Genomic DNA, 12839 nt, shown 5'->3' with positions numbered 1-12839 from the left:
GCCCTCTTAAAAAGATGTGGTCCATTATGTATTGTCAGAATCAGAAGATGAAGTAGAAGAGGAGCAAGAAGAAAGGCAGCCATCTCCTGAACCTGTGCAAGAGAATGCTAACAGCACCTACTATGACGCCCACCCTGTGACGTAAGGCTAGCTAGCAGTCACAGGCCTGCATTTGCGCTGGCCTGCAGTGGAGCTGTTCCCAAGTTGTTGTTGGAAGTCAATGGTTTTTCATTGGTGCTTGGTATCGAACCCCAGACCTTTGCATGTTAAGTGCATGCACTTGGCCACAAACTACATCCTCAGCCTTTGAAAATACATTTTGGTTAAAACTGCATATTTAAGCCAGTATTTGGTTACTTATGACATATATCAAGATACTGAAAATGATTAATTCAAAAATCCCACACGATTTGTATCAGAGTTGTGGTTGACTACAGATAATGCAGACTGTTTAGGACAATACACTGAACTTATTTCAATAAACTTTTATATGAAACATGGCGTGTAGGGGACAGAGAGGTGGTTCAGCCAGTGAAGGTGCTTACCCTGCAGGCCTGGTGTCCTAAGTTTCATTCCTGAGGTAAAGTTGGAAGGAGAGAAGTGGCTCCGTGAAGTCCTCTGATGGTCATGCACTGTCCCTTCACACACTAACTAGAAAACAAGCACAGGAGTTACAGTTGCACTTAAATAAGCACTGTAGGTAATCTAGATTTAAAATGATGGGTTGTGGCTGTAGGGATGGCTCAGCCATTAAGAGTCCTGGTCCCCAGCACCCACATGGCAGTCTGTAACCCCAGACATGGGAATCGGATGCCCTCTTCTGGTCTCCAAGGGAAGTGTATGTGTGTGATACACAGATACATATGGAAGCAAAACACCCTTATGTGCAAAATAATAAAACCATTTTTAAAATTGATGGGGCTGGATGTGAGTGCATACCTTTAATCCCAGCACCCAGGGGAGGCAGAAGTAGATGGATCTCACTGAGTTTGAGGCCAGCCAAGGATACATGGTGAAATTCTGTCACAAACAACCAAACCAAAACAGACAGAAAGAAGGGATTAGACAGGGTGTGAGTCTCTGGCACAACAGTTTTGCTAGTACGTGCTCAGCAGGCAGGACTTGGATCTCATCCCAGGCACCACATGTACGAGAACACAGAACAGGTGACAACTGTTAGTCGGAGTTTTACCTCATTTGATCTCCTGGTGACCTCGATGTTTCATTCTAGTAATGGCATAGAGGAGCCTTTAGAAGAATCCTCTCATGACCCTGAACCTGAGCCAGAGTCTGAAACGAAGACTGAAGAGCTGAAACCGCAGGCGGAGGAGAAAAGCCTAGAAGAGCTGGAGGAGAAGTCCACCCCCCCTCCTCCCTCCGAGCCTGCTGCGCTCCCTCAGGAACCGCCAAAGGTGAGGTCAGAGGAACTTTTCAGACCTGCAGCCTCACCTTTTCAGACCTGGTGCCATTACTGAAGCATGAGTTTGCTCTGTTATATGATATAGTAAGCTATACTTGTATGTATATGAAAGAAACTGGAGTTTTTGTTCTGGGGAGTTTTCATGGTTTTTTTCCACCCCAAAAAATGTTCCTAAGAATGAAATTTATAACATGAGATTACTCTTGTCTGTATGCAGTGTTGAATGACTTACATGAAATTATTCAAGGCCATGTATGAGGCTTTCAGTTGCTCATCTCTTCTGATGCTCCAGGAGTCATGCAATGTCCCACCTGAAGTTGATCTGTGAGAGATACCTGTTTGTGATTTAAATGGGATCCGTTTCCTTACTATACTAATTCTCTTGTAGAGATGTGTGACATCCATAGTATGTCATGCAAAACTTCTTTATCTCTGTGAAGTAGAAGGTTAAAGTATATTTGGGCAGTGAGAGCAGAGTAGTCAAGAGTCCTTGTTCAATTTGTGTCTGTTAAGTTTCCAACTAGTACTCTGTTCTTTTCTATTCTTCCCCTTTCCCCCAACACCATCACTCACACATCCTGTCTCCCCCAAAAGGGGAAAGAAGTCAGTTCTATCTGGTCCAGTTTTTATAGCATGTTTAGTTGATAGTGGTTTTGTTTGCCACTTGCTTTATACAGGAACTTGGTGTGGTTTTATTTAGCAGTTGAGACAAAACAGTCGTAAGTTGCATAATGAGATTTTGAGAGCTGGCACACAGACTGGCATGTGTGTGTGTGCCTTTCTTTTAGGAGTCCGTCAATATAAAGGAACAGATTAGAAATGAAAACAGATTATATATTTGGAAGTTTCCCTGTAGGAATGTTGGTGGTTTTCCATGATTAGTAGTCTAGGTTTGTTGCATTTCCTGCAGGCTTTCTCCTGGGCTTCAGTGACCAGTAAAAACCTGCCTCCTAGTGGTACTGTTTCTTCCTCTGGAATTCCACCCCATGTTAAAGCACCAGTCTCACAGGTAACGATCTGTGAACACATTGGATTGTATCCTTGTTACATTTGCCAATTGCTTAGTTTTTATACATTTTTAAGCGAGTCAACCAGAACTATGGATTAAACATACAAAAATGTATTAAATGTCAGTGCACCCACTTTAAATGCCAAATCTCTATTAATCTTACAGAGGTGGTATTTGGGGTTTGGGTTTGTGCAATACAGATTAAGTTGGTTTTATTAATATATTGTTGTCATTTTAAAGGCTTCTTTAGAAAAATACTCCTTTTGAAAAGTTTACATCTTAGCAAGAATATTTTAGGTAAGAAATTTGGAAAGGCACAAAATAGAATGACATTTAAAAAATGATTGTTCTAAAGAAATAGAGAATTTGTGTGTGTATATATATAATATATATTACATGTATATATTATATATGTATATTTGCATTGTCTAAACTCAGTCTGAAGTGGTTCACACAGCTGAAATGAAGCCTGTACCAACTTATGACTGTAGTGTTCACCGTAACTGAGCATTTCAGTATTCTGCTTTGTCTGTTTGTCATCTCCCATTTCAGAGCTTTCCAAAACTGTGGAAATAAGACACTATTTATGCTTGTTAGATAAGGTCTAAATTAAACTGGAATGAAGTTTATTGGCATATTTAAATACCCAGTTTCCCCTACATTTTGAGTTGAGGTTCATTTTCCTAGAAAATGTACATTTAAAATGGTTATTGTATACATTCTTTAGATGATCTAACATTAAGACACTGAGGTTTTAAAAGTAGTGATTATCTTGTCCTCGTGATGTTTCTACACATTATAATCATCTATCGAATACATGGTACCATAATACCTTTGTGTTATTTTTTTTTCCAGTTAAAAATTTAAATCACAAGCCAAAATTCCACCCTAATGATTAGTGCTTTTCAAACCCACCTGGAGAAGGGACGAATGACTCAGGACTTTGAAATCTTGATTTCTGTCAGATTCCCAGTTGGAGTCTTGAGTTGTTTCAGAGATTTGGTGACACTTGGTTTATTTTTAACTATTTTATGTGTCTGGGTGTTTTACCTACTTATGCATCTTGTGCATGCAGTGCCCTCAGAGGCCAGAAGAGGGTGTTGGTTCCATTGGGTCTGGAGGTACAGATGGTTGTGTGCTGCCATGTGGGTGCTGAGGATGGAACCCCTGGGTCACCTGGAAGAACAGCCAGTGCTCCTAACTAGCTGCTAAGCCATGGCTACAGCCCAACACCTGTTTTTATAAGTTAGTAAATCAAATTTTTTTATTTGCCTTTCCAAACATTTTTATTTTCAGCATATTATATTCCCTTTTCTTTTTTTAGGGGTTCAGATGGGACAGGGTCTCACTGTGTATAGTCCTGGCTGGCCTTGAACTCACAGAGATCTACTTGCCTCTCTACCTCCCTAGTACTGGGTTTAAATGTGTGCACAGATAATCCTTCCTTAGTCCTTCAAACCACCCTGCATGAGGGCAGTATTAACTGCCATTTTGGAGACAGGAAAGTTAAAGTCTAGCATAACTCACCCATGTTTGGACAGCTAAAATATAGGCTAGCTTTTGAGTTCACATAGGTACACATCAAGCACATATGTGGTTTTCCATGTGTATGTTTTTCTTCAGTACCTTGTGGAGGGTAATGTGTCTCTGTATTTACACCGAAGAAGAGTACTGTATTTAAAGAATGTATTAACTTTCTAGATTCTAGACTCTTGGGTATCTTACATTTGAGTCACTTTTGAAGTTATTTTTATTTCCCACTCCAATAAGAAATGTTTAAACATTAAACTTTAAGGGGCTGGAAAGATTGCTCAGCAGGTAAGAGCATGTTATTGCTTTTAGGGGACCTGAGTCGAGGTTCCCAGCCCCCATGTCAGGTGGCTTACAACTGACTGGAACTCCACTTGCAGGGGACCTGATGCCTCTGGCCTCTGTAGACATCTGTACTTGGGCACACTCCTGCACACAGGCACACACATACTTAGTTAAAAATAATCCAATGGATGCTTTAAGAATATCCTCATGGCTTTGTGCTTCTGTGTAGAATAAATTTGTGATATTTTCACTTAGTTTAGTGAACCTTCAGCTTCTTTTGTTACTTTTGAAAAGATTCATTTTCTTTAAGTAGATGATCTGGTAAAAGGAAGTTAAGTCTACTTTTAGGGTATTGATAGGCATTGAGGTAGATGTAGGTAAGTGGAGTTCTTGGTAAGATGGTTTTGCTGGGAACTGACTAGCTCTTCTAAATAGCTTGTGTTCAGTGAAGGACTTGTGTATGGCTGTGCTGATCCTTTTTGACTGTATTTGACCATTTTTATTTTATATTTTGTTTGACATTCATTTGTAGGATTTGCTATAATACTTTCTGGTTACCTGAAGTTAAACGGAAAGCCCTAACACTCTGTAGGATATTAGCCACTTCGTCTCTTAGGAATGGCTAGCTTTAATCATTGGACATGAAGAGTTCCAAGAACAGAGCTGGCTTAGCTAGCATTTGTTTCTTAATAAAAGGAACAATTCTTAGCTTTTTGAACGACTTCCATGCATTGGCATTCTGTCTACAAAGTCACTTTTACAAATTATAAGATGGGAAATCCTTTAAACTTACTTTAATTTTAAATTGTTCTGAAAATTTATTTTGGTAATGTTTTGAAATATACAAAAAAAAGATTTATTTTTATCAGTATGGATGGTTTTTCCTGCTCATTTATCTGTGCACCATATATGTGTAGTGCCTAGAGACATCAGAATAGAGAGAGCCTCAGAGACCCTGAAGCTCAAAAATAGAGGGCTTTTAGCAACCATGTGGGTGCTGGGAACTGAACCTGGGTTCTCTGAAAAAGCAGCAAGTGCTCTTAACTGCCTACCCAACCCTCCCAAACCCCCCCCCCCCCTTTGAGATAAGGGTCTCACTGTGTACCTCTGGTTGGTCTGGAACTCTGGCAGTGTAGACCAGGCTGGCCTTAAATTCATAGAATTCCACCTGCCTCTCTGTCTCTTGGATGTTGAGATTAAAGGCTTGTACCATCATTCCCAGCACACATTTGCTATTTTTATTATATATAATCCAGTAAGTAAAATGTATATATTTTATATATTACATCCAGTAAGACACTGAAATTTGAGTAGAGGACATCTATTCTTCAATTCTGATTGATACACAAACTGTACTGAGTTCTGCTTTGAGACTCCTTTAGTGGAGGTAAGCATATATTTCTAAAGATAGGCTTTTTTGAGGCATTACATTTTAGGTTGTTGATGTCCTGTTGAACTCTTAAGTACAGGCAGCAGGTATCTCATTGTCAGGTAGCATATTGTGAGCCAATAATTGCTGGACATTGTTCAAGCACCATGCTTGGTTCTTCAGTAGTACACGTCTACAATCCCAGCAGCCAGGGAAGTAATGGTAGTAGCATCACAAGTTTAAGATCAAACTGGGCTGGGGCTGAAGAAATGGCTCAGTGGTTAAGAGCATTGGCTGTCCTTCTAGATGACAAGGGTTCAAGTCCCAGCACCTACATTGCAGCTCATAACTGCCTGTAACTCTAGTTCCAGAGGATCTGGCACCCTCACGCAGATATACAGGACATGCAGGCAAAATACCAATGCCCATAAAAATAAATCTTAAAAAACAAAGCAAAAATGCAATCCTCTCAAGGATTGCCCCATCCCATATACACAAAGTAAGATAGCTAGTCGGGCTTTATAACAAAAATGAAAACTAAATCTCTCGCTATGTATAGCTCTGGCTGGCCTTGAACTCATAGAAATTCACTTGGTCCCTCCTCAGTGCTAGAGATGTGCCACCACACCCAGCAAAATTAATTTTGTAACTAGGCAAATTCCAGGACATGTGATTTCATCTTGTAGGAGAATATAGTCTACATAGAAAAAAAAAAACCAGGCTGTAAGAAGTAGGTAAATCTTTTAAAATAACTGCTGTTACAGTTAATATATATCTTAGGATTACAGTGGCTGCAGTCTAAATGGTCAGTTTTAGAAGAACCATAGTTTTTTTATATTTAATGTGTCCTTGCAAATTATAACATCTCAGTTATATAACTAATGAAAGACTGAGTACTGCTTAGCCCAAGGTCCTCAGTGATTAAAGCACTAACTCCATATTCTGTTGAATGTTTTCAGTCTCCTTTGAAGATTCATTTAGCTTTGTCTTTTCCTTGGGTAGCAGAAAGCCTGCAGGGGTTGAGAATACTGAAATGCTATTGTGTTAGGGAAGTGAAGTGAAGGAGAGTATGCACGGGATGTGTTGTTTACAAGGTCCTCAGTGTATTTGAGTCAGTAGTGGACAAAACAGCCCTGTCACTTTCTTTCCCACCCAGTTAAGGAAGAGGGTTGGTCAGCCCTTTCTAAAGGGCTTCTTTGACACGTTTTTGAGATTGTGGTCTTCTGTTTCAAGACGGCTTCAAACTTGAGAACCTCCTGCCTCAGCCTTCTGAGTGCTGGGATTATAGGCACTTGCCACCATGCTCTAAAGGGTTATGTGTTCAGACTATTAAAATACTGGTTTCAAGATTATGGGATGGGGTTAGGAGATGTGACTGAGCACCGCTGATGTCTGAAGGCAGCAAACTAGATATTTATTGAGGAATTATGTGTCTTTATTCTTGTCTTTATAAGAAAGCTTTTTAACTTTGTCTTATGTATGTATATGGAGTTGCTCATCTTGCATTTTGTGATATTTGTAGCAGTAACTTAAGCTGTTTCATTGTGAGTATAATTTTAATTTTAAAGAGTGTTTTGTGCAAAAGTAGCTTAGTGCGAATTATACAATCTCGAGTGAGAATTAAGATCTACCCTACAGTCCTAGCTTGGTACAGAATATCTTTTAAAAAGTATTTTTCACACATGTAGGAAATTATGTAAAAACATCATGAACTTAATATCATTATCCTTGCTAGTGACTTGCTAATAGTTACTTTGGTTGGTTTTTCTCCGGTACAAGTTAATTCTTTGTAATATAAAAATTTTAATAATTTTTCCATTATATTTTAGCCAAGGGTTGACGCTAAGCCAGAAGTTCAATCTCAGCCACCAAGGGTGCGTGAACAACGACCTCGAGAACGACCTGGCTTCCCTCCTCGAGGACCAAGGCCAGGTAAAGCTAGCTCTTGACGGCCTTTTGGGTTTATTGGACAGTTGGAAACACTAAACTTTAAAAACTGCATTGGGTTTCATACCCAGGTCCATGTAAGGCTATCTGTCTCAGCAGCATGTCCCTATCTCTATGTAGTCTGCTGAGATAGCCCGGGCTAACAGCTTTCCGGAGTGAGTTTGATGGCATCTGTGGAGACATGCATTTTGAAGGTGTAAAATAGGGCATGCTCTATCATTTGCCTGTGTTGCTGGCCTCAGGAATTCTAAATTGAGCTGTTAGTAACTAGCTCACCCTGTACTCTTTCTTATCTCTTCAGGAAAAACACTTTACACTGATAACCTCTTAAATTCCAATTTTTCTTAACTTTGCATTGTTAGCTGAGATACAGTAGCTAGTATGGTTATTTGAATTGTGTGAGAATTTTAAGAATGCTTTTGGAGGTTGGAGAGATGGTTCAGCATTTGAGAGTACGAGTGTCTCTTCCAGATGACTCAGGTTCAGTTTACCAGCACACACACGTCAGGTCAGAATTGTCTGTAGCTGCAGTTCTCTGGGATCTGACGCCCTCTTCTGACCTCTGTGGGTACTAGGTATGCATGTGGTGCACGTACTTACTTATATGCAGGCAAAACACCAATACATGTATTCATAGAAAAGATAAGGCCTGGCGGAGGTAGTGCACACCTTTAATTCCGGCACTTGGATCTCTGAGTTCGAGGCCTGCCTGGTCTACAAAGCAAGTTCCAGGACAGCCAGGGCTGTTACAAAGAGAAACCCTGTCTTCAAAAACAAACAAATGAAAAGATAAAATTTTTTAAAAAGAGAGAATGCTTTGGATATGCAGGTGGATATGCTACTATACCTCAAATTTAGAAATATAATTTATAATTAAAAGTACGTGATGAATTCCAAAGTTTCGGTTGGGAGCTTGTTTTAGCTTTGGCATTGACTATCATGATCTTGGATGACATTTTTAAATCTAGTTGCTCATTCTTTTTTTTTTTTTTTTTTTTTTTTTTTGGTTTTTCGAGACAGGGTTTCTCTGTGTAGCTTTGCGCCTTTCCTGGAACTCACTTGGTAGCCCAGGCTGGCCTCGAACTCACAGAGATCCGCCTGGCTCTGCCTCCCGAGTGCTGGGATTAAAGGCGTGCGCCACCACCGCCCGGCTAGTTGCTCATTCTTAACATTTAGGTATTGTGAAATTTTTCTTGTGTGATTTCTGTCTTGTATGACTATTGCTATGTTATTGAGGGAATCAGATAAGATTACTTATGTGACAGTACCTTAGAAGGTAAGAGGCTCCAGAAAGGAAATGTTGTACCATTTGATTGTACCATACAAAGATGAAATGTTTTCTATTTTAAAACACTAAGGAGATATTTAGTAGGAATGATTGAAAATCTGCTTTGTTCTGGATTAGAGAGAAATAACTATCCTCTTAGTTATTTATAATCAGATCAGTAGTTGAAAGGACTGACAATCTAGTCAATAGCCACACTTTGCTATATTTACTACTTTTTTTTTTTTTTTTTTTTTTGGTTTTTTTGAGACAGGGTTTCTCTGTAGCTTTGCACCTTTCCTGGTACTCGCTTTAGAGGCCAGACTGGCCTCGAACTCACAGAGATCCCCCTGCCTCTGTGCTGGGATTAAAGGCGTGCGCCACCACCGCTCGGCCTATTTACTACTATTTACCTACTAATAATACACTTCAGGGAGCACATCTGGTTTCAGGGAGCACATCTGGTTTTATTAAGCCAAAGCAGGAATAGAGTATTGATTTTGTTTGTTTGAGACAGTATCCCATTGTGCAGCCCTGGCTGTCCTGGAACTCGGAGATTTACCTGCCTCTGCCTCCTGAGTATTGGAATTTAAGGCCTGCACCACTGTGCCCGGCATGAATATTGATCCATTGCTTTCTGCCTGTTTTTATGCATTGTCCGGTTCTGCTGTCTTTCAGGCAGAGGAGATATGGAGCAGAATGATTCTGATAACCGGAGAATAATTCGTTACCCGGACAGTCATCAGCTTTTCGTTGGTAACTTGCCTCATGATATTGATGAAAACGAATTGAAAGAATTCTTTATGAGTAAGTGGTTTATTTTTCTCTTATATTAGACGTTAAAATTAAAACATAAGTACCCCACGTCAGACAAACACAGTTGCTCACCAGGGCTCAGTCCTCTCCTTTGTGGTCCTGACCTGCCCTCCGTGAGCAAGAGAATCTGGACTGGTTGGGGGTGTCCTGTCCAAGTGGACCACAGGACTCCACGGTTTTCAGTACAACAACTCCACCACCTCGCATAACTTGTAACCTGAAGGTTCCCGTTAAAGACGATAGTCTTGAATTTAAATACAACCCTTTAAAAGGAAGAGAGAGAGATTTCTTTTCCTAGTAAAGCCCAGTTTTTAAATTGCCATCTCTGTATTGCATCTCACCTGCTTTCACTCTCACTTTAATTGGTCAGAAGGGAAGAAGTGATGGTACCACGATCCCAGATTGTGGAGTGTTGCTTAGTCTGATTCAGGAGATGAGAAAGAGCTGAACGAAATAATCTTCTTACATTTAGAACTAGAAGACTTACTGGGGGAAATGGGGAAAATGGTTTTGCCTTTCTAAAACTTGACAAGTAGTTTTTTTCTCATGGGAACTAATAAAGAGGAGGCGATACCTGTCTGCCACAGTTGGTAGGGGTCTGAGGAGATGCCCCACCTGAGCAGATACACTGTAACAATCACCAGGTACAGCAGCTTTGCCATTTGTATTTTCAGACTGATCAAAAACATGGCAGTTGCTCATTCTGAACATTTAAAGTCACTAGAATGTTCTGTTAAAATATCTAACCCTCGGTGTAATGTATATTTTCACAGGTTTTGGAAACGTTGTGGAACTTCGCATCAATACCAAGGGTGTTGGGGGAAAACTTCCAAATTTTGGTTTTGTGGTTTTTGATGACTCTGAACCAGTTCAGAGAATCTTAATTGCAAAAGTAAGTGATTTAAGGGGCATAACTCAAGATTTTCCCTTTTTTGTTGTATATAGTATGAATTGAAACTTTTTAAAACTGTAGAAAATCTTTTTTATGGTAAGCTAAAAATAGTTAATTGTGAAATGGTATTTATGCAAAGAATGAATGAAGAGAATATTACAGTTTATTGTGTGTATCATCTTATATTTCATTTGTTCAGATTTCATTTGCTTGACTGAAAATGGCCAAAATTTGTATATTAAGACTTCCATTAAAGTTTATTTCTTGGAAGATTTTTCTTATTTATATATGCAAGTTACTATTGCCTCTTATGTAACCCCCTCCTGTCATTTTCCTCCTCTTTAAGCCGATAATGTTTCGAGGAGAAGTACGCTTAAATGTGGAGGAGAAGAAGACCAGAGCTGCCAGAGAGCGAGAAACCAGAGGTGGCGGAGAGGACCGCAGGGACATCAGGCGCAATGACCGAGGTCCCGGTGGTCCACGTGGAATTGTGGGTGGTGGAATGATGCGTGACCGTGATGGAAGAGGACCGCCTCCACGAGGTGGCATGGCACAGAAACTTGGTTCTGGCCGAGGAACCGGGCAAATGGAGGGCCGCTTCACAGGACAGCGCCGTTGAAGCCCACTGTCGGCCAGGTTTTGGCAGTGGTACCTAACTCACCGTGTCTGCATTCTTGTTCAGTTCTTTTGGCTTTGGAATGTGACACAGCCTTTTTGATCATTTCTTTGATGTGAAAAGCATCTTTTGGTTATCAGTTAAATTGAAGTGGACATTATTCCCCCCAATTTCACAACAGGATTCATATTGTTAATTTATAAATCTAGACTTGGAGAATTAAGGACTGAGAAATGACCATATCTAAAACTGTCTACAACAAAATGAACTTAAAAGGACATGCCCACTGAATTCAGGTCATTTGAGTTAAAAAAAAAATCCTCTGCTGCACATTTTGTTTAAGTGTTAACTGTTTCTGCTATTAATGTTGGAAACACAAATAGTGCAATTGGTGCAATTGGAGAATCTGGCCTTTTTTTCTTGGCTTCCCCCCAATACCAACCAACAGAAACTTGTTATGTATTCATCAAAATGCACTATCGGGTACTCTGAAGTCATTAACATTGACATCTGCACCAGGAGGCGACAGGGAAAAACTCTTTCATCATCTTTTCCAGTAGAGAATAGTTTGTGAAGTGATGAGGGCATTTTATCTGCTTGCTGTGACCAGCGTGTGCACACACAAACCTTAACAAGACTGCAAATATTCCAGAAGGAAATCATTTAGTTATGAACGAAATAACAAAAATGAGAACCTCAAATGCTGTGGTCTTAAATACTAGGCCAGATTTAGTGGCTCCGTATCTAAGTTTCCAACCTGCCCTCTTGAGTACAGGGATGGCTGGCTGCTCAACACACTCCTCCCCTTCCCTTTCTTGAAGCTGTGGACAGTAAAAACTGTTTCCTGTATTTTTGTTCTCTGGTAATGTAATAAGCATGATGGTGCCTTCTACAACACATCATTCCAGTCTGGCTGGTGATCTGTGCAGTGTAGTTATGAATTGCTGTGCTGCGAAGCCAAAAAGCTGCAAATGTTGAAGAAAATCACTGAAGTATAAAAATTGCAGTATCTTTAAAATCAGTAAAATGGATGCTTATTTATCTTGTTCTTTAGTTAACATCTGTGTTCTGTGTGGGAGGGAGTCTTGTGTGTTTGGAGGGAGAGGAAGTCAGTTATCTGAGTAAGTCTAGTAGACTTTTAGCTCTAATGTGAAATATAAAACGTTATCACTTAATGCTTAGAAAAGTCAAACAACTTGATGTACATTTTAGTTACATTTTAAAAGCAGTCAGATTCCCAAAAATGGCAAGTAAACTTAAGTGAGGATACTGCAATTTTCAGAGGGAGAATGGCAGCTCTTAAGATCGGGGGGCAGGGAACTGTCATTCATTTTGCACAATTCTTGAACTGATGTCAGCACCCAAATGGCTCCTGAATTTAAGTCTGGGACGACATCTTTTTATTTTTACATGAATCTTTAAACAATTCTGTGAGCAAAGTTTCTAGCTGCTGGATTATTGTCTGTCTTTATAGCAGGTTCCAGTAAACCACAAGAATGGCAAAGGTTATCCGGTTTTATGGTTGGAACAATCAGTGTATATCAGATTTCTGATGTTTCAAGCAAGAAGCGGAGTAAACAAGTGTGACCACTTAAAGCTGCTTGTTAGTTAACATGGAAGACTTCTCCATTCTACCTTAATGAAAACAAAAATACACACTTGACATGGTAGCAAATTGGTTCTGAACTATG

General features: G+C 39.9%; 1 protein-coding gene and 1 non-coding gene across 7 annotated transcripts in view; both read left to right on the top strand.

Annotated features, from left to right (window-relative positions):
- G3bp2 (G3BP stress granule assembly factor 2) overlaps window positions 1-12194 on the top strand; it is a 74879-nt gene extending 62685 nt beyond the window's left edge. For 5 of the 6 annotated variants that reach the window (XM_059274670.1, XM_059274671.1, XM_059274668.1 and 2 more), the window contains exons 6-12: window positions 39-141; window positions 1232-1412; window positions 2331-2429; window positions 7443-7545; window positions 9503-9631; window positions 10414-10532; window positions 10879-12194. In XM_059274670.1, the coding sequence (XP_059130653.1) occupies window positions 39-141; window positions 1232-1412; window positions 2331-2429; window positions 7443-7545; window positions 9503-9631; window positions 10414-10532; window positions 10879-11151 (1007 nt within the window). In that variant the 3' untranslated portion in view covers window positions 11152-12194. The remainder of the gene's footprint in view (window positions 1-38; window positions 142-1231; window positions 1413-2330; window positions 2430-7442; window positions 7546-9502; window positions 9632-10413; window positions 10533-10878) is intronic. The other variant, XM_059274673.1, reaches the window with a different exon arrangement.
- On the top strand, window positions 9705-9830 carry LOC131921315 (small Cajal body-specific RNA 23). Its single transcript, XR_009381943.1, has one exon. It is a non-coding gene; the product is annotated as a small Cajal body-specific RNA 23 (non-coding RNA).
- Window positions 12195-12839: the final 645 nt, after the last annotated feature.

Source organism: Peromyscus eremicus, chromosome 10, assembly GCF_949786415.1.
Source record: "Peromyscus eremicus chromosome 10, PerEre_H2_v1, whole genome shotgun sequence".
NCBI classification, from domain to species: Eukaryota; Metazoa; Chordata; class Mammalia; order Rodentia; family Cricetidae; genus Peromyscus; species Peromyscus eremicus.
Note: the sequence above shows the minus strand (reverse complement) of the source record. Positions and strands in the feature narration are given on the sequence as shown.